Genomic DNA, 23,536 nt, shown 5'->3' on the forward strand with positions numbered 1-23,536 from the left:
CACTGGGTGGCGCCGGTTGGCGATCTACTTTCTAGTTATCTTGATAGACATCGCTTCTCAACGAAGCTTATTACCCCATGAATACGTTTTGAATTGGGATGGTACTTCGCACGGCGGTTGTGAATTAAAGCACCTAGATTTTTTTCTTTAATCTAGGGAGTTTATTGCGAGCGTGTCCGTATCAAATACATAGAATGTAAAACACTGAGCTGCTACTGTTTCAGTTCAGTGAATGACTGGGTCGGTATTCTGAACTCTGAAGCGATGCTTTATGCCTCTTATCATCCACCACCAGTACTCACGGTGGCCGGCTGATCCCGTTGATAAAGTGAACGGAGCGTCCCTCTCAGTGGCCAAGCGCGATAAGCACGAAAAGGCATTAGCATCAGAAAAGGCACCGCTACAAAATAGCGGCTCCCTTTGGCTCCTCACCATTCAGCGGGGAACACCACGCGTGCCTGAACAGGCCAAACGAACAGAAAGGATTATTTCCAAATAACTCCCCCTACTGAATTCATGCAAGGCGGTGTGTTTGCTTGACGAAGTGGCTAGCAAATTTAGGGACAACGCTGACGGACTGTGATGCTATCATGCTATCATCATCGCTCACTGTGATATGTGACCGATGTGACGTCGTTGACGTCGTCGCTCTAGAAGCTCGAGCAAGTTTCTGCTAGTACAAGAAAGCGCGCGCGGCGATGTTCTCTGGCTCGCGTTCGTTGTAGAGTAGCCATAGAACGCCTTATCGGTCTTTTTTGTGCATCACCTGCGTATTGTAGTACCTTGTACGCGATATGGACAGTAAACGAGCGTCACAGCTCCCTGCTGCCGATCAAATATGTGTGCCACTGCCTTGCTGTGGACGAGGTGTCGAGCTTCTGCCTCTGAACGAAGTGCCGCTATTCCGCTGCCTCAAGCGACAGGCAAAAGAGCACGGTCACTTCATCGTAAGTGTAAGTTTAATTTAATCTATTTCTATATTCACATGAGTCATCGGGTTCTTATTTATTGCTGCGCTAACTACGCTGCGCGCAACAGCGCCACTCGTCTTGCAGTACAAAAGATCTTTAAAGTAGATGATAAAGGGAAAGAAAAATCAAGAGAGGTTAATCAGTATCTGATACCGTGGTTGTCTGTATTACTGTGGTGAAATCAAAGACAGCAAATCTGTTTTGAGACCGTTCTCACACCCTTTATCTGGCTTCGCAAACGTTTTCAATCCGGCTGCAGCGTCAGAGCGCACAGCCTAGCCTATAGTGTACTAGAACACTATAGCCTAGCCGATAGAAGAAGCAAAATTGTGCCGTGGCTGGACAAGAAGCGAACGCGACGCGCGTGTCTCCCCACGCCATCATACCAGCCAGACTTGAGACGCGAGCACGCGTCTCCCCTCAAATGCGCGTCTCATTTTATTCGTGCCCCTAGCGCCCCTAGCGGCCAATGCAAGCGGCACTTGGAGTGAAAGCTAGTGGCGCCCTCTGGTCAGTGGACGGTGATTACATTGATCAAATATTCGACGCAAGTGCCCTTGCTGCGCGTATATAGGGTCGACCACCACCAGGAACCCATGGATAAGGATTCCCGCGACCGGCTGCGCGTTTCGGTGGCAGGATATGCCCAAGGAGGTTGGATATGCCATAGCTTTTCTTGATAGGTTTACAGTGCTGCCTGCTTTATACAGTCCGCCATAACTCGTTCTGCTATGTCATTCAAGCACAGTACTCTTAAGCTACTATGCTGTACAGAGAAAGAAAGACCAGCTCAACTGGTCATTATTTCTGTGCTCAGTAGAGTAGTCATAGTGGCAATTAAATGGTTCAAGGAGCGTGTTGGGGCGCTAGTTGGTAAGACATTATTTTGAGAACTTAAACTGTGCTGGGGACGAGACATCAAAATTGAAGAAAACGGGACGAACGCAGACTAACCAGGTGTAGTGTGCATTTGTTCTGAATTTAGGATGACCCTATGATCAAGGAACCCGTACGGCTCCTGAAACGTGTGTGTTTTCACCTTGACTTGGTCAGAGTCATCCTCATCATGTTACCTGACCAGACGCACTTTTGTTGAACTCTTGACTATATAAAGGGATTTTAATTTGGAAAAAAGAAAGGAGGGGGAGAAAAGGAAATTTTGCCGCTGACCGCACTGTAGCTGTCTAATGTAAGCTGCAGCCTAGCGTGGTCAGCAGGGAATGTGGGAGGAGAGTCATAAACGACATGAGGAGAGAATAATGTGTGATTATTAGCATACGTAAAGAGGAGCGTCTGAAATATCTCATGGTTGGCTTGTGGAGCTACCTCCTTGGGCAGCTCCACATATTGGTGCTGTTCGGACCCCTGGAGCAGTCAGCTGGCCAGACCCAACTGCTCGAAAAAGTCGCGCAGTGTTTTTTTAGCACAGGTTTTTACATGTACAAGAGGGACTGTGTAGCCACGCGAGTGCCCTGGCGCATGTTTGCATACCCTAAGAGCACAGCAGCGGAACTTCTGGTGGCCGTCATATGCTGGGGAGTCATGTGACCTGCTCTGAAACGTCACTTCTGAAGTCGTTAATAGAGCGGCTCATCACTGTCAACTCTCTGGTTTTGGCAGTAGTGATGGTGGCATGATAATAATTGTTGGGCTTTAAATTTACGTCCCAAAACCATGATGTGATTATGAGGGACGCCATCGTGGAGGGCTCTGGAAATTTTCACCATCTGGTGTTCTTCACCATGCACCTAAATCTAAGAACGCGGGCCTCTGGCATTTCACCTCCATCGAAATGCGGCTGCAGCGGCCCGTATTCAATCCTGTGACCCTCGGGTCAGCAGTTAGCGCCATAACAACCACGTCACCGCGGCTGGTAGTAATGATGGTAAAGTAGTGAGAACCATGAAGTGGCACGGCCTAGGTTACCGGCGCCCCATTGCCAAGGGCCAACCACTGACACTGGCAAAATAGTGATACTTACATAATGCTAGGCAGAACGTTTCCCTTTCATTCTAATTTTGGCAGTGATATGACATCATGCTTGATTTCCTGCTCAGGTCACGAAAGAAGGGGAATTTTCAAGGGCTCGTTTTTCTTTGTTAGACACAACGTTAATGAGAACTAACAGACAAAGCAAGGAAGGTATAGGGGGTGTCATTTGTAGTAATTGTGAAGAAATTAAAGTGGACGAAAACATAACTTGCTGCCGGCAGGGACCGAGCACGCATGACTTTCCTGCCTGTGATGGTGACTGGAAGTTTTGCTGCTGCGCCCTTTAGGATACGGAAACATGCAGCCTTGGCGCTGTCGGCTGGCAGCGCATGTGTGCACACAGATGAAAATCACAAAATGTGTTTAAAGCCAGATTAAACTGGAGGACGTAAAATTGAGTAAAATCAAGAGTTCGACGAAAACTCGTCTGGTCGGGAACAATCATGGTCAAAAGTAAGAAGACGCCGACCAAAAACTTAAAAAATAATAACAAAGACGTTTCGGCTCCCGTACGGGGGCCGAAACGTCTTCGAAACGTCAAACTTCGAAACGTCAAGGAACGCCCATGGGTGCCTCCCTCTCGGTCACCACTGCAAACCTAACGATGGAATCAGTCGAACGCAGGGCTATCGCAGCATTCATGCCTCAGCCAAGAATTTTTCTTCGGTATGTGGATGACTGTTTCTCCGTGATAAAGAAGGATGCCCTGGATGCGTTTTCGTCACACCTAAACTCAATTGAACCGGTCATAAATTTCACAGTTGAACTGGAGAAGGATCGTCGCCTTCCATTCCTTGACGTTTTGGTGCAGCGTGAAGGGACAGGACTTCGTTTTAACGTGTATCGAAAGGCTACACACACAGGACGCTACTTAAACTTCACTTCAATTCATCCTGCTTGCCACAAACGCTCCGTCGCCTCCTCACTCATACAACGCGCGCAACAAACCTGTAGCTCTTCAGACGACTTGCAAAAAGACCTGAAATTGCTGCATGCTGAACTTTCAGGCAACGGCTACCCTGCTTCGTTTATTAATTCTGTGCAGCGCCAATTATCCCGTCTGCCTATCAGTGCCTCCTCCGTGCCTGCTCTGTGTAAGCGTGCCGCGATACCATATGCTCCCGGAACCAGTGAGGCCTTAGCACGCGTGCTCCGTTCCTTTGACGTACACATGTCGCATGTGCCGGTGAAAAGGCTGAAAAGTGTGCTGACAAACGTGAAGGACAAGCTTCCTAAAGACAAGTTCCCAGGCGTCGTATACAATATTCCCTGTTCAGACTGTGACCATGTGTACATCGGCGAGACAGGCGATTTTCAAAGGCGCCTGAGGGAACACTGTTACGACGTTAAAAAAGAAAAAGTGGCTTCAAATGCACTCGCCGAGCATTCTGTGTCAAAGGGACATGACATTGACTGGGCCAGTGCGCATGTGCTAGCCACTGAGAGAAATCTAACCTCGCGACTTCATCTCGAGTCATTACTAATCCAAACCACTGATACCACTCTAAATCGCAATGACGGCACCCTCCTTCTGTTTACGCACGCTGTTTGCGCCATCTATTTGCACGTACATAGTCAACCCGCATTCTTTCGTTGCTTCATTTGTGAACAAGGCCCCCGTACGGGAGCCGAAACGTCTTTGTTATTATTTTTCAAGTTTTTGGTCGGCGTCTTCTTACTTTTGACCCGTAAAATTGAGTAATTGAGTAGCCTTTGTTATGGTTGGTTTTAATGGTGCATAAGCAACTTAGGCTATCATGCATATCTTTGTTATAGGTAGGCATTTAAGCAAAAGAATGTTGTCAGAACATGTAAGATTTGTTTTTGCCCCCCTTTTTTTTTGCTGGTAGGGCTCACTTGGTCAATTTCTTTGTCTAACTAGTGTCCTAGTTAGATCCATGCAGTTGATGCACAAATACTTAATGTCAGTTTGTCTCTCCCTTCTCGACAGCCTCCCCCGCCGAGTCATCCCACTGAGACAGCATCAAAAATGCCAGCTGGGACGCTGCCCTCACCAAAGCCACGCTCAAGAACTGTCCCTATGGCAATATTAAAACATATTCAGCGTAAGTGGTTTCTTTATTTGTTTGCTTATTTGTTGAATTAGTTATTCAGTGATACTGCAGTATCAATAATAAAGCCTTAGTAGGATGGTACATCGTCTAAACCTTTAAGGAGGTCACACAATTTTATCGCTCCGGCCATAACATCTATCCCAAACCCTGTAAGGGCCTCACGAAGGCGGGGGAGCGAATCCTCCTTCGCCTTTATACCAAAACTCTCTTGTGCCCGGCAGTCATAAAACACTACGACCCCGCTTGCACGGGTAAGTGTCCACACTGTGAGGAAGATTCCTGTGACATTTTTCACATGATGTGGGCAAGCCAAAGAACCCCAAACCTAAGCCCTCTACCTAACCCTTTCCGGGAGGACTGGGAGGCAGCCCTGCTCCACTGCTCTGACCCAATGGACCTTGGTCTAGTGGGCCGGGGCCACAGCTGACACCAATGGGCTCCCGTAAGAGGGAGCCCACCTAGTGTTTGTACTGGGCGGCCCCTTGAGGGCTGCCACCCTTTACAGGGAGGGTGGCTCCCCAGCTTCCTTCTAAACAACTTTTGTAAATAAATGTTTTTCAGTCAGTCAGTCAGTCAGTCGTCATAAAAGCTTTCGGTGTTTTATATTCGGCTACATGTGGCAGTCTCTTGCCTCTATGGTTTGGTTGCACAATCCAGAAATCTCGGTTCACTTGCATTTTGATGCATCGCAACGTTGCACCTGAATTTTGAATACATCACTGCTTGCTTCTTAACACTTTCACTGTCAATCGCGAAATAACTCAGGCGACCACACACACACACAAGCCCTGCCATTGTCACATGTGAGAACTCTTAAAAAAAAGAATCATAATAATGCGGGCATATTCATTCATATATGGAGAGGACATATAAATAAATATAACTTGTAAAATTTTTCACAACAGTGCATGTTTCTACATTCGCGTTGGGTCGCGTCTCAGCAGCGCAGCCACAGCGAGTCGCGAGTCGGCGTGCCTCTTGTGTGCACTATTTGATGGAAGAAGTTCAAGAGCTCTTGATCAATTCGGACTCCGAAGAAAGTGGATAATTAGTGGCTGATCACTTTCATTAGTTAATTTCTTGTAACTGTTAGTTTGCTTGTAATGATTGCAAGTTTTTTTTATTATTAGATACTCCGCAATAAAAATGTTTAAAAAGCATCCTACTGCACTGCAAGCACAGAATTTTCACATGCACAAAAAAAAAATGAAGAAAAAAGACTGGCAGGAAGTGTGGAGTAATGCCAAAAAAAAATAATAATAAACTGGCAGTGAAACGGTTAATGCTTTTGTAGCATTATGGTTGTTAGAGCAACACTGTTGACATAGTCAGCTCGCACTCCCATTTTTTTACAGATGTATGAGTGACACCTCGGAGAGCAGATTTACTGGTGTTAAAATAAAAACAGGAAATGTGTTCCTACTTGCGCAGAAGTCTAACCAGTGTCTGATGTCATGTGCCAGTCCACTTGTATAATGCATTGTAAGCAACTGCAGTGTTCTGTACTATATGGAATCATGTCATTGATGGAAGCTGATGCTTCCACAGTGCAATGTGTTCTCTAAAGACATGCCGGCTACTTGGTGTGTATGCACTATTAGCTTTGCCATCTTGAAGCGGTGTTGTGCGGAAAGGACACTAACACAGAAAAGAGGAAGCGGGAACACGTTCACAGTTGCGTCAGCGTCCTGCGCATCCCCTCTTCCATGTGACTTTCCAACTTGCCCAACAGTCTTTTGTTCTGTGGCTTTACCAAGTGTGGTGTGTCATCTACACACAAAACAAAGGTTTTAGCTCAGTGGACCTTGCAACGCCATTCTAAGTTATCACAGATTGACTGCACTATTGGTTAGACTCGGTTTTCCGCCTGGCCCCACCCCCCTGTCCGCCTACTCCAAGAGCAAACATAGTCAAAACGCAATGCATATGTTCCCCGCCTCCCTGCCATACCCCCCCCCCCCCCTAGGAACTCGCTTGTCGTGGTTGCCCCCCCCCCCCAGTAAAAAGAAAAAAGAAAAAAAATCCTGGCGCCGCCCCTAGTCAAGTTCTTTTTTGTATGAATCGGACTCAAATAAAGAAAGTCTGTTTTATTCCATGTTGTGATGCAATTAATGTTTTTCTTTGTCATGGGAAGTTTGAGTACCTGTGATTAATTGTACTGAGGTCCTACTTCATCATAGGACTTGTGTTCCAGAATGTCCCACTGGTGGTGCAAATCGTGTCCTACAATTGCCTTAATTTCGCGATTACTGAAGTACTGCTGCGTATAATATTGACATTTCAGACGTTCTTAAGTCCTAACCTTATTAATATAAATTCTTCTGAGGCTGCAGTGACACAGGTCCCGATTGTGGTCATTGTCGGATACCAGAGACACTTGAACATATATTTTATGCCTGTCCAGCATACGCACGAGAACGACAGAAACTGATCTCATCGATTGGGCAATATCATAGTAGGCTATTAACCGATGAGGTTGTGTTAGGTCCTTGGCCTGATGTCAGCAGCACAAGTGTGGTTATCGAAGCAGTCATAGCCTTCTTACAAGCCACTGGAGTGGATGCACATCTTTAGAGTTGCCCCAGCGTCACGAACTATATTCTCATCTCCCTACCTTACCATCGTCATTCATCACTCTTTCGCTCCCCTGTCCCCCCTCCCCAGTGTAGACTAGCAGGCCAGAGCAAACTATAGCTCAGGCCGACCTCTCTGCCTTTCTCTAAATAAATTGTCTCTCTCTCTCTTCTGAGGTAGAGCTGTGTGTGCAGTCTGTTTATCTTATTTTTTTAACAGCACTTTTTTATGGTTTTAACTTTGCATTTACATTATACGTTTTCCCACTGCTACTTTTTTTTGCGGTTTCATGAAAAACTTATTAGGGGAATTCTGTTGTATAGTGGTTGTGTAATACTAGTGGTGCTTGACATATAGGGCATCCGTTCCACATATCCCCCTGAGGCTAGAAGCCATTGCCCACGCATGTTTATTGACAAAAGGATTGTATGCGAGGGATTGCTGAATGGTCGTTGGCCTGAACACTTTTCATCTAGATGTTTGTGCAACTTTGCAGCTTCTGAAGAGCGAGTTAAAGTGCCACATGTGGAAGAATTGATGCCAGCTGCTTCTATGCCACCTCAAAAGCCCGGTACCCTTGGCTATGAAAAGGTACTCTCCTTTAGTTGGCTGTCTTAACAGCTTCTGGCATTGCGCCATAAGGGGACGTGGCACTTAGAGAACGAAAATCAACCAAAAAGTCTAGTTTTTGCTGGCCATCTCTTCACATTCCTGACATCATTGTGCACCTAGTCACAAATTTTCATTTCTTCTATCCATATCTTACTTTAAAAAAACCAAAACCGTGCATCCTGCCCTTTAAATTGAGGGCAGAACAGGAAACAATTTTTCATGCTCTTCCTGTATAGAGGAGCAATATCTTGTGTTCAGTCTGGGTTATCATTACGATTTCTTTTTCGCTTCTAAGATAAACAGATGCGATGTGTCGTAAGGCAAATTTTGCTATAGTACTTTCTTAAGAAAATGTTTTGTATTAAGGTTTTGTTTTGAGTATTAATGAGGGCATTCTTTAAATTGGGTGCAACAGCCCACAACTCTGCTTGGAAATGGCCTAAAGCAATGATTTATACTTTACGACACACTACAAACATTCTCAATGTATTCTGTGGATTGTACATTGGTGTGCAGGTTGTTTTTAATTAGCTAATTAGGCCTTAAACAAAGAAGTAGGTGTTTGTGAGATCCTGGAAACTACTTATCATAGAAAAAAACAATTGCATATTTGTAATCAGCACACAAACATTCTTTAGTTCTGCAAGTTCCATTAAAATCGATGAAGAGTTCAAAAAAAAGTTTTAAAGTTCCACGTCTCCCCATAACCAATGGCAGCCCAATAAACGGTGACACAAGTGCCCTTAAAGGGACCGACAACTGCTCAGAACACGAATTGAAATAACCCCACTAATAGAAGAATATTTTATTGTATTTTCTAAAACGAACCCTGTTTTTCTCTTTAAACGCAGATTTATATTTTTATTTGTTCACTCAAAATTACTTTTGGTGCCTCTGGTGGCAAAAAAGTGAACGTGCACATGTACCTATCACGTGGCCTTTTACTGGTGTATGCTAATAATTGTCTCTATGTTAGCATTGAAATACAGCACACTTTTTATTACAATCTTTTCTAACTTAAAACATGCAGATATGCATTCGTTTGCAATGAGCAGAACAGTGCCGCCGTCTTCGCTTGACGTATGACCCGATGCTCATGAGCGGCGTCGTGAACGTTGTTAGCTGAGGGCCTAGCGGTACCTGCCGATGTGTTGGAAAAGTATGAACAGCATCTCGTGGCCTCCGAGATTACCTCCGGCGATGCATTGCCAGAACCAATCACGGAGGCCATGAGTGCCTAGCTCGCGAGGCGGTAAAGAGATATCATGTGATGACGAGTGTTCGGAAAACTTGTTCTACCTGCTTTTCGTAGTCCAAAACAGTAAAAAATGTCATATGAAGGTGGTTAACCACAGTTTCACCCACTCCTGTGAAAGAAAAACCTTGAGCATAATGCAAGGAGGGCTATCGGCATCGCTGTCACTTCACAGTGTTGCTGGAGGATGTGTTCAGGGGCTTTTCAGATAGAAAAATACTGGTAATGAAATAACCACGCGCTTTTGGGATTAACCACTGCACCTACAAACTCTACGAAGGGTGAGCTTTCTATTGTGTCGTAAAAAACTGGGTCGAAAAAAATCAGTTGTCGGTCCCTTTAGAAGGGTACTGACATGAACAAATTGAAGGCATCGCAAGTGGGACATTTTACATTTACTTGGTATGCAGTGTTGACACTCTCCACAATATCAAAACTGAGTCTTTTTAGGGTAGTGGTATTTAAAGTATATTCAATGCTTTCCCAGGCACCACGGTCCTCATTTTAGGTTTCTCAACACCAGTGTTTTTATTTAGAGCAACAATCCGAAAATATTTAAATCTCGTGTCAGTATTCCTTTAAAAAGAATGGAAAGCAGCAAAAACAGTAATGTACATTTAACGTGAAACACTTGGGGTACACACATTATTTAGATATGCATATCCATTCTGTGTTGAGGATGAATGTGCAAATCTGTGTGCAGGCAAACAGGTGGCTTATATGAAGAATTCTGGACATATTAATTAAACTACAGCAGAGACGTTAGTCTGGGAAGGTACATGGTAAAGGAAGTTATCAGATTGGAGACTTTTTCCAGATAAATCTGGAAACACAAGTACTAACTTCTGCAACTGATGGAGACAATGCATTTCACTTAAATCGTTATACGAAAAGATTACATGTAAGATGTTTTTGTCCTGCAAAAATGTGTTTGTGTAGCTGCAGCTTGATTTATTTCTGTGACAACCTGTGAGATAACGTAGCAGCTTGATAAATAATGTTCATTAAGTCAATACACGTGTTGCTGTGGTCAATTTGAAAAATACAGTTGAGGTAATGTGCGCTGGCGTAAGGGTAGCACATCTAGTCCCGTCTTATTGAAGATTTCGGTCACAGATGACGTCAGTCTGCAATCAAATTTATTAAATAAACTGAGCAGCTGGGTACTGGGTGAGCTTAACGTTCAAAAAGTTCTTTTTGTGGAATGTTGATCGAGAACCACATTTTCTGTGGCTGTGCACGTATGGGAGCACAGCTGTTTCAATTAATGCACATTACATCATGACTACCTTGGATAATCAGGAATCTGTTGCTTGTCACATTGTTTCTTTTTTCTTCTCTTGACCAGCAAATGACAGAGACAGTTCAAATGGTGAAGCAGCCAATGGGAGCCCGCCCTCGCACCACCTCCCGCAAGTCACGGAACCGTGCTGCCCAGTTGCCACTATACCCATGCCAGCCGGCATCAGCGCGTGGTGCGTTTTCATTGTGAATTTTGCCAAAGGATTTAAAGTTTTCTTTAAAAATCACTATCGGGTACTCTTACGCAAGTGTTTATGAGCGCTGCATGTATGAAGGCTTAGCCAGCATGCAAATGATAGACATTACAGTTGTGATCAATATGAAAGCGAACACCGAGTTCGTGTTTAAGCAACAATTACCGGTCATGTGTGCATGTATAAATCTGTCGCACAGATTTGCAAAAAGGTACTTTTCCACTTAATGTTTGAAAATTTGCAGACATCACATGTAGTTAATGATGTTTGCAAGATCATATGAAGCAACAGGTACTTCAATCAGACATAGCCACACATTAATCCTAATCCAATGGATAAACCAAACGGTACAGTGCCAGGGCTTTCTGTGGTAATTTTTTAGGCTATATCAAAATGTGGAAGCTTTGTACAAGAATCTGTGTAGCGCTTTGTTAAAGGGACACTAAACCAAAACAATAAGTTTAGATTGATAAATTGTCCTTTGAAAACTCTACTATTGCTCATTTCACCATCATAGGTTTACTTATAGAAGAAAAAAATTAAGGTTAATGTTTTACTCTTAAATTTCGCACCATAACTCCGCATTGCCCGATTGAAATTTCCTGATACTTGGTATGTTAAGTCTCTGGTCCCTTCAGCAGGCAATCTACTTCATCTTTATCAATTTAGAATCATGTAGACTTTGGTAGATGCTGTCCAAACCTATGATGTCATGGCAGTTGGTGCTGGAACTTCAAGGTGGTGCTGCCACCTCCATTTTCTTTTCACATGTTTTTCGCTTACCGAGCGTCTCCTTGCTGCAAGGGTGATGCCTTTGGTGCTGTGAAAGGGTAATTTGCTAACATGGTTAAAACTGTTTTTTCTCTTTAAACTATGCTGTGCCAAGAATGACTGCTGTTGACACGACTTTTCTGTATTTCTCCAAGATTCTCCTTTTTGTATGTGTGTGTGTGGGGGGGGGGGGTGCATGTGCATGTGCATGTTATATGCTTTCTAGAAAAGTATTGAGGCTTGAGTTGTATCCCTTTCCATGGTCGAACCTCGATGTAGCAAATGAAAATATATAACAAATTATCAGTTATAACGAAATGAAAAATAGTCTTGGCATTAAAACATTGTTAAGTATATATATGCTTAAAACAAACTTTTGGTTATAATGAAACTGTTTTTACGTCAGAGAGACTTTGTTACGGCAAGGTTTAACTGTATCTCCTTTTGTCTTGCTGCACTGTTTCACACATTAGTAGTCGTAATGACTCTGCATGTGGCATCAGTGAGAGTTGTTCTGACTCGCAGATACTCGATACAGTGGGCCTGGCATCGATACAGCTGAAGAACAGCTCAAGGCAGCTCGAATACCCAAGAGAGACGCCTTTGATTATACTCGTCCTGACCTGTTGTCGTGGGCAAACACGCTGCAGAAAGAACAACACTGCGAGCCCGCCAGCGATGCGGAAGATGACGACACCTGTGTGCTTCGTCAAATGAGTAAGAGTTTCGTGTGCACTATTCGGAGAACTTCATCTGAGTTATGGATCTTACTTTTTTTTCGAATTGTGGTGACAAGATAGTAAAGGTAGTAGCTGCTAATCAAAAGGTACTAAAATGTTATCCACGCACTTGATTTCTGTTGACATTTTTTTCCCTGATTTGTCAATCATGACTTATGCATTCTATGAATAAGTATTGTTTATGCGTAAGTATTTTTTTATACAGACACGATGAAACACTTTACGACTGTCCATCCCTCAGTCATGCAATACAATCATCACCATAAGCAAATAATTTAATTTTTTTTTTTTTTTTGTCATGTGTGTGGCATCACTTGTGCTGTAAGCGAGCCATATAATGTTTTATAGGGCTATGGAATAAACACAAGTTGGAAGTTTAGCGCTCATCCTGTTGCCTATCATTTCCTTCTTTGTTATTGTATCTTTCCTTCAGGCTGAAACTGAGCTGCACTATAGCAAAACGAGATTATGATGCACCAAATTGCCCAATCTGCAGAACTTGTCAAATAAAACAATAAATTTTCTTATCAGGGCTGGGTTTGAATTTGAGCCCCCAAGCTCCAAAGGCGAGTCTCTTAACTACTGGGTTACTACACACTGACGCTTACAGAATGTGAATATGTCTGAACCACATGAATGCGCTGTACCCACGGTACAGAACAAATGCAAAAGGATAACACTTTCTGTGAAGTCCTCGTTGTATTTCATGGTGGTGGAATAAAAGCCCTCCGTAGGACAACATGTAAGGTCGACATGTAGGATCGTACAAATCGGGAAAATTTTGACCTTGCGAAAATTTGACGACAAACGCGCGTTTCAGTGGTCACGCACTGAGCCTTCAGCGCTGCCATTCCAGACAATGACAAATGTTAGAAGGAAGATAAAAGACGGAATTGCGATGACGCCTGAAACCAATGTTCTTGGGAAGGCTGCAACCTCCAATACTAAAACTCTATGCTTACGCATCACTTAGACAACTCCCAAAGGAGATTGTGTGTGGATTTAAAAATTTTTATTTATAGGATACTGTGGACGTGTGGTCCAAGCAGGGAGGATAACAAATGCTACAACCAATGAAAATAATCTTGAAAAAAAATGTTACTATAAGCTTGGGATCTTGAGTCACTTATACAATGCCATAAGGTTATAGTAGGAGGAAATACTTTAAATGTGTTTGTTCTAGCAAAGTATGCTGTTCATGCACCATGTCTACGGTGGTGTGTAGTTCTCATAGATAACTGCAATAGATATAGAAATGGGCCTAGGGATAAATTGTTAGTTTAAAGTAGTTTAAGGAATTTGTCTCTGCTTCTATCTCCTAAGCTTGAGAGGTTGGATGATGTTAATTTTGATAAGTGCTATTGTATCAGAGGAACAAAGCAATCAACTGAGAAGGTCAAACTAATATATTGTGTGTCTGTCACTCTATGGCTCATATCTTGCAAGAAGTGTGGTCCCCAGTCGTATAACTTAACGCATTACCAAGTGTGTGGGAGGTTCTCGCCTTCATGTGTTACAGAGAGTGTAACATGCTGTGGATTTTTTGTTTATGATTGTATTTTACATAGTCATGTAGCCATATCTGTTCTCTGAGAACAAAATTAGCCACCATTTTCTTATTCTGTTCTATGTTGGGGGCACTCGCCCACTATTCCTCACATTTCCACTTTCTCCTTTCTTTCTTTTTCTTTTTTTTGATGTTTTCTTTCAGCAGAATTTAGCATAATATCTGCATACTCTTAATTATCACTGTTGGTTTTCATAGTTTGTGGTTGTTATTTGATTGACAGTAAAGATGGGCACAGCTACAAAGCTTTCTGCCAATCCGCCCGCCTCTGCCAGTTTTGGTAGGGGCCAGGACAACCGGTACTGCCAGAAGCAGAGCCTCCGAGATAATGAGACGTTTCGTGACTTTTCCGATAGGGCATAGTGTACGCTTTGGGGCGTCGTGAAAAAGGTGGAGTTAACCAATCAGGAAGGGCTAATGGTGAATGTAAAACAAAAACAAAATGGGATAAAGTTTGAAGTATGCTAGCCCAGATTGCTAGTTTTATTTTGTTTATTTTATTGATACTGTAAGCCTTGATTGGCTCTTACAGGAGTGTGAGTAAAAATAGCAAAAGGCACAGATTGCTAAGAATACATCAGATCCAAGAATGAAAAATAAAATTAAATACAATATTCAGAAAATCGAAAACAGCACAGGGTAACGGGAAAGGGTGCACATTAGACACATGGAGTTCTGCATAAGAACTGCGAGCAGCATACAGATAAACATTCACTCCGTCAGTAGTTGCATCGTATTCTACAGTGGGGCAACGTGCTGATCAAAGAATTTTTCAATCATGGCAGCAAATGCCCCGACAGATTTTGAGGACACTATGTTGCATTGCAAGTTTATTTTATTCATTTTTTAATTTTTGCTCTTTTTCTTTTCTTCCAGTGTCTTTTGAGACAAGATCCATTTGCGAGGATTTTTCGTCACAGTCGGAGGAGTCCTCCCCGAGGATCGAGTTGAACTGGCTCTGGGAGGCGGCATAGTAGAAGGCCTAGCTGACTTGGAGCTAACAAAGGCTTCCGAGGCCTTGACGGGGAGTCTGCTGCAAAGTGACCCGACGGAGACCCTGCTGGCAGGCACCTCGCAGGCTTTGAAGCCTTCTCCTCCACAAGAAGTTGTCTCCAACATCGACAGCATCACCAGTGACAATGAAGAAGCTGAGCAGGATAGCGTAAGTGCATCATACCTAGCAGGCCCTGTGATCGGGATAGTTAGTACTGATCCATAGCTTCTGAAAGTGCAGAAAAACTTGAACCATGGATAAAGAACACTGGACAAGCGCTACAAGATTTTAATGTCAGATAACACCATGTATGTGGGTGTAGCCCCCTACAGGAAAGGAAGAGCAGAAAAAGCTAAAGAACACAAAACGAGAGACGTATAAAGATATACTATCGCCAGGGAAGCGTCCACTCATGTAAACGTGTGTCAAGAACATACGTACCAGCAAACGTTCAAAAAATAAAATTAATACATAGTCACTATCGATTGCATCAACATGTGCGGAAACTAAGCAATGCATTAAAGGGACCGACAACCAATTTTCATGCTACCTATTTTCTTCAGCGCAACGGTAAGCTCACCGGTCAGAGTGCCTAATCACAGAATGGTAAAGTGGAAAACGCCGCGAAACATTTGTAATCAGAATTTTTCCATCTGCGGTGAATATGAAGTCATTATACACACGAGACAACATGTGCTGCAAACAGTGAGCGCGAGAGCGGTTCGTGTTCGAGCGCGGTCAGTTACTGCGCACGCGTGCACTTCGCGCACATGTGTTGCGGCTCGACATGGTCCACTGGCGACCGCGAATGCAGCGCCACTTCTCACCGTGCAGCTCCTTTTACCTCGTAAGCAGCACAGAATTGAGTGGGGCTGGATAATAATATACATACACTAACTTTGAGGACTAATTATGGCATCAGACTACGTACAGCAAAGTGATCGACTTCATAATCCAGCTTCAAGGCTCTTCCGCTAGGCTGCGCGACGTACCGGTTTTTGTTACTTTTACTCAAGATTTAAAAATATAAATCATATTCGCAACACGAGAAGGATGCTGGAATCGGTCACTATATTTTACGGTCTTTTCGTTTATACCAGGATCTAATACCACGTTCTGGCCAGTTGTCGGTCGCTTTAACTATGACATGCACGGATTCTAAGAAGTGCAGCTTCTTGCTTGTCAGCACAATCAACTGTGCGCTAAACGCAATCAAATGAAAATAGCACTTGTCCTTTGTTCTTCTTCTGTGGTTCGTGCTTGTTTTTTCTCTTTGCACTTTTAGAAGCTATGCATCATACTGTTTGCCAACAGGACCTTTTGCATACTGCATCTGAAAACCATAACTCTGCTTGCTTCGTTGTGCTAATACGTTTCCATTTAGCCTCGCATTATCACGGTTGATTGGCTGTGATGTTCTGCTACTGTGCATGATAGTGCACGCTCATTTGCTTGCCCTGATGGTTACACTTCAATGGGATGTGGAATGAAAAAACATTGCTTACCATACTTTGAGTGTACATCAAGGAGCACCAGGTCTTGTATATAGGTACACTTTAACCTCGATGTGACGAATTATTGGTAACAGCAAATTTCTGGTTATAACAAACTTTTGTATATAACCATGTAATTTTCGTGGAAGGTGCAATTTTGTTGTAATGAGGTGGGGAGATGTGGGGATCATAACGAACATGTTCATTTTTAATCCTATTGCGATGAAATTTGGCGCACACGTTTGATGCTACTGTACTATGAACTTGGCAAAATATTACCCTCCTATTTCAGATACTTTCAGAGTTTTAAAATTTTTCTTCACTGACCTTTTGGAGATTCCTGCACACTTTGTAATGGTTGGGCGGCTTTAAACCACCACTCCTTGCGCAGTTAAGATGTTTTGGCAACTGGTGCGATTCTACGATTTTGCCACACAATTACATGCGTTAAGGCAACACCACCCACTGCATGACATTCTTATAGTGTTTCCTTATGAAGCAGTTTCAAGCATTGGCGTGGCTCCATGGTAGAACACCTGCTTGCCACACAGAAGGCATGGGTTCGAATCTCCCCCGGACAGAACATCTTTATTTATTTATTTGCATCTATCTTCAATTTTCACTCATGGACAACATCGATTTGGCACTCACAACCAACGACACTGATGCCAACGTTGATGCAACAATTTCTGCGAAACAAGCTAAAATAACTTTACAAGGTATCATATTAAGAGGAAAAAGATGAAACTGGGCATATCAAATGATGTCCAGGACAGATAACAGATGGTCTGTTAGAGCGCCAGAGTGGATGCGAAGCATGGCCGAGGACGGCAAGAAGTTAGGTGGAACGACGAAATAAATAAATTTGCCAGCATAAAATGAAATCGGGTCGTGGCGGACAGGGTGGCTTGGAGATCATTGGGAGAGGCCTTCATTCTGCAGTGAGATAGGCTGATGATGATGGTGATTTAGAACAACACTTTAGGAAGTTCTTAGGTTGTTCAGGGTGCCTGGTAACTTTGTCTGTCGACATATTAATGCATGAATGAAGTACATTGTGGTAGTGATCCTGTCTGGGTGCACGTCCTTGTCTGTACTGTTGTGTTTGTTGGTTGGGTACAGGTATCCCAGAATGGTTGCTGTGGTAGCTTGCTTCCGCTGTCTGTCTGTCGTGTGTGCTGATGCTCTGCTGTTCATCTCCTCTCCTAGAAACGTCTGTGATTGCGGTGCATCTGCTTGCGCTGTTGACTGCATCTGTGTCGTGCACCCCCGGTGTCTGCGAATGCTTCGTCTGCTCATGCATAGTCTGCTTACGCGTCGTCTGTTCATGTATCGTCTGCTCATGCATTGGCACTGTTCAGAGAATGCCGTGGAACATGTCCACTTAATGCATAAAATCTAACAAGAACACACGCTACCACTTTTTGCAGATGGTGAAGAGACTATGTTGGGCTCCACGGCAGAGGATCCCACGTTTGAATGGCGTCTTGAAGCGGCTTTGTCGACAGGCGCAATATCATGCAGCAATCACCTGATGTTCTCGTCTAGCTAGCTGCTACCAATACCAATTTATCTGAAAATCTCGTTTGTGACCGAGTAACACTGCTTAATCGCTTACACCATACTCTCCACAATGTTGTTCTTTCTGTTTTACATGCCAGATGTAATTTCATCATGTAAAGTACCAAACACAGACTAAAAAAGAAGACGATACAATTGCTGACTAACTGAAATTTAATTACATTGCAACAAAATACATACACAAATGTGACTTCTTTAAACTCACACTTGCTTTTCCGTAGTCTGCACAAACCTAGTTTTTGATCGGTTACCTAGCTCTGAAATGTGGACTGCACCACCAAATCGACAGCAAAGTAACCTTTTTATAAACCCAATGTCTAACACGGCAGGTTGTTTTAAGTCTCATTTCTTAGCTGTACTCACGGGCCATGGAAGAATTGTCCCTCTACAATGTGCAAGAATCATGCATATGGAAATGCTAGCTACGGTGTTTTGATGAGCTGCATGAATGGGGCGGAGGCTTCTAAAGTTGGATTGGCTCTTCTGTTTCACTGGACAATCAAAATTTATCATTTTCCAACTTTGTGCCCTCCTCTTCACTTCCATGAGGTCATTACTAATTCATCGACCAGGTATTCAAGGCTGGCATTTGCTTGTCACTAAGTTGTTTGCGTCTTTCATGGAAGAATTGGCCCTCTACAATATGCGAGAATCATGCAAATAAACTGTTTTGCGTAATATGTGTTCACAGTCTATCTATTACAGCATCTATCGCTTATCTAGTATTGTGTTGAATAGATTACATCTCTAGCATTTGGTAAACACTTTCATAACATAAAAAATGCTTATTGCTTCAAGTTGACTCAAAATGTCTTAACCTTGCTGAATCCAGTGTACATGAGGAATGAACGGTCAGGTCAAAGCTGAACGCAGAAGATCGGTAAGGGGTGTCTTTCAGATTCACAAAAAAATGTACACTTGTCTGAATATTTTTGAAAGTGTTTGGAGGAGACTATTGAAAACTCTATAGTGCGAGGACAATCATGTGCTGTGAAGAAATTGATCGAACAGATAAAACCTTGTAGTCTCTTCCCATACTGATTTTGATGTGTGCTGTTTTCGGGATGTCTTCTAGTCAAATACCGTTTTCCATTCAACCAAATCAATATCCGCTTCGAACCTAAAACTTACTATTCGCACATCCCTAGTAATAGCACATGGCTTTGTTTCACCTGTAGCATTATATGTCAGGTTCCTATTCAGGAACACAGAATATTATACTTGCACATATACTGCCTTTGAAGGAATGCTTAACATTTGGGGGAGTACTCGGAAAAGATAAGCAACAACTGTATTGACATGTGAGAGAGCTGTGATTTATGTGACCTTGTACACCGAAGGAAAACGGGTGGGTTGTTCTGCTTTGGTACCTAAGGCAAATTAAGAAAGAAGAACGGGGAGGAGAGGTAAATCGTTTAGTTTTCTCTCTGAACTTTTGAAGTGTATACTTAATACATTTTACAATCTTTTTATGTGCTTGATACGTATGCATAAAACTGAGTTTATGTATAATGCATGAATCAATCGACAAGCATTAGTTGTTGAGCCAACCCCTTTCTTCCAGGTCAACATGAATCAATGTTGGCTGCAAATTTGTCTCTATTCAGGTTGTCTCTTCCTATAATTGATTCCTCATCTTTCTGAGTGCTGTACGGCTACTTGTGAAGATTTCACTTGTAATGAATGAACTGCGACTTTGGTATTTGAGTGGCTTATACCAATGTGGTGGCACTTGTTCAGCCCGCTCAGTCAAAGCGGAAGGTAGGTACAGGCCATTGTTAAAACTCGCGTGTTATAGATTTATAGCCATGGACTGCATCAGAGGTCAGGCATGAGTTTTTATTTCACAGGCGGCGCTGATGCCTTTACAAATGAAGCAGAGTTTGAGCCAGCAGGCAATTAGAGGGTGACTTTTGTGGCAGTCTTACAAGTTAGGGTGCACAAAGGAAATTGTAAAAGGTTGTATGTGATCCTTTATTATTTATTCAGACATCTCCCCATTTAGCAAAAGAATGTTGCAACAGAGAGGTTACAAACTTGAAAAAAAAAAAAAAAAACATTATTAACACCGTGCAGCTGCTCATGTGAGAGAAGGTTCCACTGAGTGATAGTTTTAACAAAACAAGAATTTGCATGCAGACTTCTTAACTGAATTTGCATAGCCAGGCCTAGGGTGACGTTGTAGTTGCGTGCACAATTGCACTTTGTGACGCATGTCGGTCTGTGCAATGGCCAACGCAAGGCACGCCTGTAGCCTCGAGACAAAGGTTGTCCTGAATTTTGGAATGATTCTAGAATCAATTTCTTAGCCCGAAATGGGATGGTGGCTTTGGATTTGGAAGGATTCCAGAATTGTTTCGCAAGGCCAGAAAAGAACGACACCTTTGGATTTGGAGTGATTCCAATTTCAATTTTTGTAGCCCCAAATGAAATGGCAGCTGGCCGATTTTGAGAGAATGAGAATGGCATTTGACATACTGTGGCTGCATTAGAACAATTTATGCAGATTTTACTTGTCCAGTCAGAACATCCCTTGCATGCAGATTTCTTCAAGCAATCCCTATAAATCTGGAAAACTATTTTTTGGTGCTCCAACCAGACAGGTGAAGAGTTCTGTCCTGTGCCTATTTCACGTAGGTAATTTCTACTATTTGAGAAACTTTAAATATTTTACCGCAGTTGCAACAATATACAAAGGTCTGCAGCGACATGGTCAATGTTTTCAGGGCTGTTTGTCATTTCAACTGAGATAAGAGCTTCCACATGCATGGGCGTCGGCAGGATTTTGTCATGGGAGAGTGCTGGTGTGGCTTGGGTGGGGCAAGCGCTGGTGTTGCATGGAAGGGGCAAGTGCCCTGCTTGCACCGCTCCACCCCCGCCGACACCAATGTCTACATGCTGCTTGCAAAACAGAAGTTGCAAGACCATCTCCACCTCCACCCCCCCACCCCACTGTGCATGTCTAAGGGCTTCACATTCACTTATCCTCTGGAACATGGCATCTGTTGCAAACAAACCCTCTGTGCCAGTTCGACTGGTAAAAGTGTGCTTTGTTTAATTTGCTTATCACCAAACATGGGCCACAATTCTAATGAGACATCTTGCCATGTAAAAACTTTTTTTAGATGTACTGTGTTTATAGATTTAAGGTGAAGGATTACATGCATATGTTGAAATTCTCACTGCTGCTTCAGACAGATTGAACTCCTAAACAGACACTAGTTCCATAGGTTGCCTGGCATAAAGCTTCATGTTGCCGACCTTGTTCTTATATTTCAGACTGCTTCCTTCATGAGTGTGGGCCATTATCTCGCATAGCATTCTGCAGTTAGTTTCTTGTTGCTAGAAGACTTTTTCTTGTAGTATTTTGAGTCTTTCCATCAAATGGCAGATTGTAGCTAATACTGCTTGTGCATTCTGAATTTCAGATGTAAGGCATTATAGTAAGAGTGGTAAAGATTATGGACAATCAACAGGTAGATACAGTAGTAGGAATTGTAGCAGCACAATAAAACATTAGTTGTCATGAACATCAGTCTGTGCTCAAAGCATAAAAGTGCTCATTTTGATTTCTTCCAGTCTGAAGAGGACGTGCCATACTATGACCTCGACTAGATTTGCCTAATAAAATTTTCTTTTTGGTATGGTGGTGTGCATTCTGGAGATCATTTTGGTAAAAACAAAATGCTCAAAAAATCAATTTTGCCAAAAGCCAAAGGCTTACCTTTTTTAAAAAAAATGGATCCAAAATCTAGTTTTGATAATATTCGACGAATCTTCAAAAACTGGAAAAATACGAAATATTCAAAGGCTGACCATAGGCTTACCATTTTCAGAAAAATGGATCCGAAATTCAGTTTTGACAAAATTCGGTGAAGCTTCAAAAACTAAAAATACGAAATTTCCAAAGGCTATAGGCTTACCTTTTTCAGAAAAATGGACCCAATTGCAATTTTGATAACATTCAACGAATCTTCAAAAACTGGAAATATACGAAATTTCCATAGGCTATAGGCTTACCATTTTTAGATTAAAAAAATTCAATTTTGATATAATTCGACGAATCTTCAAAAACTCGATCGAGAAATACGAAATTTTCACACGCTACAGCTTACTTTTCATGGCATAGCACCCATAGCAAAGCACCAAAAGCAGTCGAAAAAGTTGAGGCCCTTATCACCCTTGATAAGGCTCAACTTTTGTCTGACGTCACTCCTTGCAACGATCGACCTTCCGAGCTAAAGGTTGCCCCGATGCGTTTGCTTCACTGCGATAGATGTCGAAAAGCAGTCGAAAAAGTTGGGGCCCTTATCACCCTTGATAAGGCTCAACTTTTGTCTGACGTCACTCCTTGCAACGATCGACCTTCCGAGCTAAAGGTTGCCCCGATGCGTTTGCTTCACTGCGATAGATGTCGAAAAGCAGTCGAAAAAGTTGAGGCCCTTATCACCCTTGATAAGGCTCAACTTTTGTCTGACGTCACTCCTTGCAACGATCGACCTTCCGAGCTAAGGTTGCCCCGATGCGTTTGCTTCACTGCGATAGATGTCGAAAAGCAGTCGAAAAAGTTGGGGCCCTTATCACCCTTGATAAGGCTCAACTTTTGTCTGACGTCACTCCTTGCAACGATCGACCTTCCGAGCTAAAGGTTGCCCCGATGCGTTTGCTTCACTGCGATAGATGTCGAAAAGCAGTCGAAAAAGTTGGGGCCCTTATCACCCTTGATAAGGCTCAACTTTTGTCTGACGTCACTCCTTGCAACGATCGACCTTCCGAGCTAAAGGTTGCCCCGATGCGTTGCTTCACTGCGATAGATGTCGAAAAGCAGTCGAAAAAGTTGAGGCCCTTATCACCCTTGATAAGGCTCAACTTTTGTCTGACGTCACTCCTTGCAACGATCGACCTTCCGAGCTAAAGGTTGCCCCGATGCGTTTGCTTCACTGCGATAGATGTCGAAAAGCAGTCGAAAAAGTTGGGGCCCTTATCACCCTTGATAAGGCTCAACTTTTGTCTGACGTCACTCCTTGCAACGATCGACCTTCCGAGCTAAAGGTTGCCCCGATGCGTTTGCTTCACTGCGATAGATGTCGAAAAGCAGTCGAAAAAGTTGAGGCCCTTATCACCCTTGATAAGGCTCAACTTTTGTCTGACGTCACACCTTGCAACGATCGACCTTCTCTACTTATAAGCTCAAGCCTTCCGATCTAAAGGTTGCCCCGATGCGTTTGCTTCACCGCGATAGATGTCGAAAAGCAGTCGAAAAAGTTGAGGCCCTTATCACCCTTGATAAGGCTCAACTTTTGTCTGACGTCACTCCTTGCAACGATCGACCTTCCGAGCTAAAGGTTGCCCCGATGCGTTTGCTTCACTGCGATAGATGTCGAAAAGCAGTCGAAAAAGTTGAGGCCCTTATCA

The 23,536-nt window shown here is 43.1% G+C and overlaps 1 protein-coding gene across 3 annotated transcripts; it reads left to right on the forward strand.

The window, feature by feature from the left end:
- Positions 1-679: 679 nt before the first annotated feature.
- LOC119400501 (uncharacterized) lies at positions 680-21,772 on the forward strand. 3 transcript variants are annotated; one of them, XM_037667561.2, is made up of 7 exons: positions 680-953; positions 4,915-5,029; positions 8,109-8,203; positions 10,828-10,954; positions 12,272-12,463; positions 14,930-15,215; positions 21,701-21,772. In XM_037667561.2, the coding sequence occupies exons 1-6, from the start codon at positions 795-797 to the stop codon at positions 15,025-15,027; spliced, it is 786 nt and encodes a 261-aa protein (XP_037523489.1). In that variant the 5' UTR covers positions 680-794; the 3' UTR covers positions 15,028-15,215; positions 21,701-21,772. The 3 variants fall into 3 exon arrangements, with proteins under 3 accessions (XP_037523489.1, XP_037523488.1, XP_037523490.1); XM_037667560.2 differs by lacking the exon at positions 21,701-21,772 and adding an exon at positions 17,971-20,076; XM_037667562.2 differs by lacking the exon at positions 21,701-21,772 and adding an exon at positions 17,971-20,076 and having other exon boundaries at positions 680-947.
- Positions 21,773-23,536: the final 1,764 nt, after the last annotated feature.

The sequence above is a fragment of the Rhipicephalus sanguineus genome, chromosome 7 (genome assembly GCF_013339695.2).
Source record: "Rhipicephalus sanguineus isolate Rsan-2018 chromosome 7, BIME_Rsan_1.4, whole genome shotgun sequence".
Classification (NCBI taxonomy): Eukaryota; Metazoa; Arthropoda; class Arachnida; order Ixodida; family Ixodidae; genus Rhipicephalus; species Rhipicephalus sanguineus.

Excerpts from the sequence above, each read along its gene's own strand:
- LOC119400501 (XM_037667561.2), top strand. The coding sequence starts at position 795 with ATGGACAGTAAACGAGCGTCACAGCTCCCTGCTGCCGATCAAATATGT. Across the intron at positions 8,204-10,827 it reads GTACCCTTGGCTATGAAAAG|CAAATGACAGAGACAGTTCA; the intron begins GTACTCTCCTTT and ends TCTCTTGACCAG. Across the intron at positions 12,464-14,929 it reads CTGTGTGCTTCGTCAAATGA|TGTCTTTTGAGACAAGATCC; the intron begins GTAAGAGTTTCG and ends CTTTTCTTCCAG.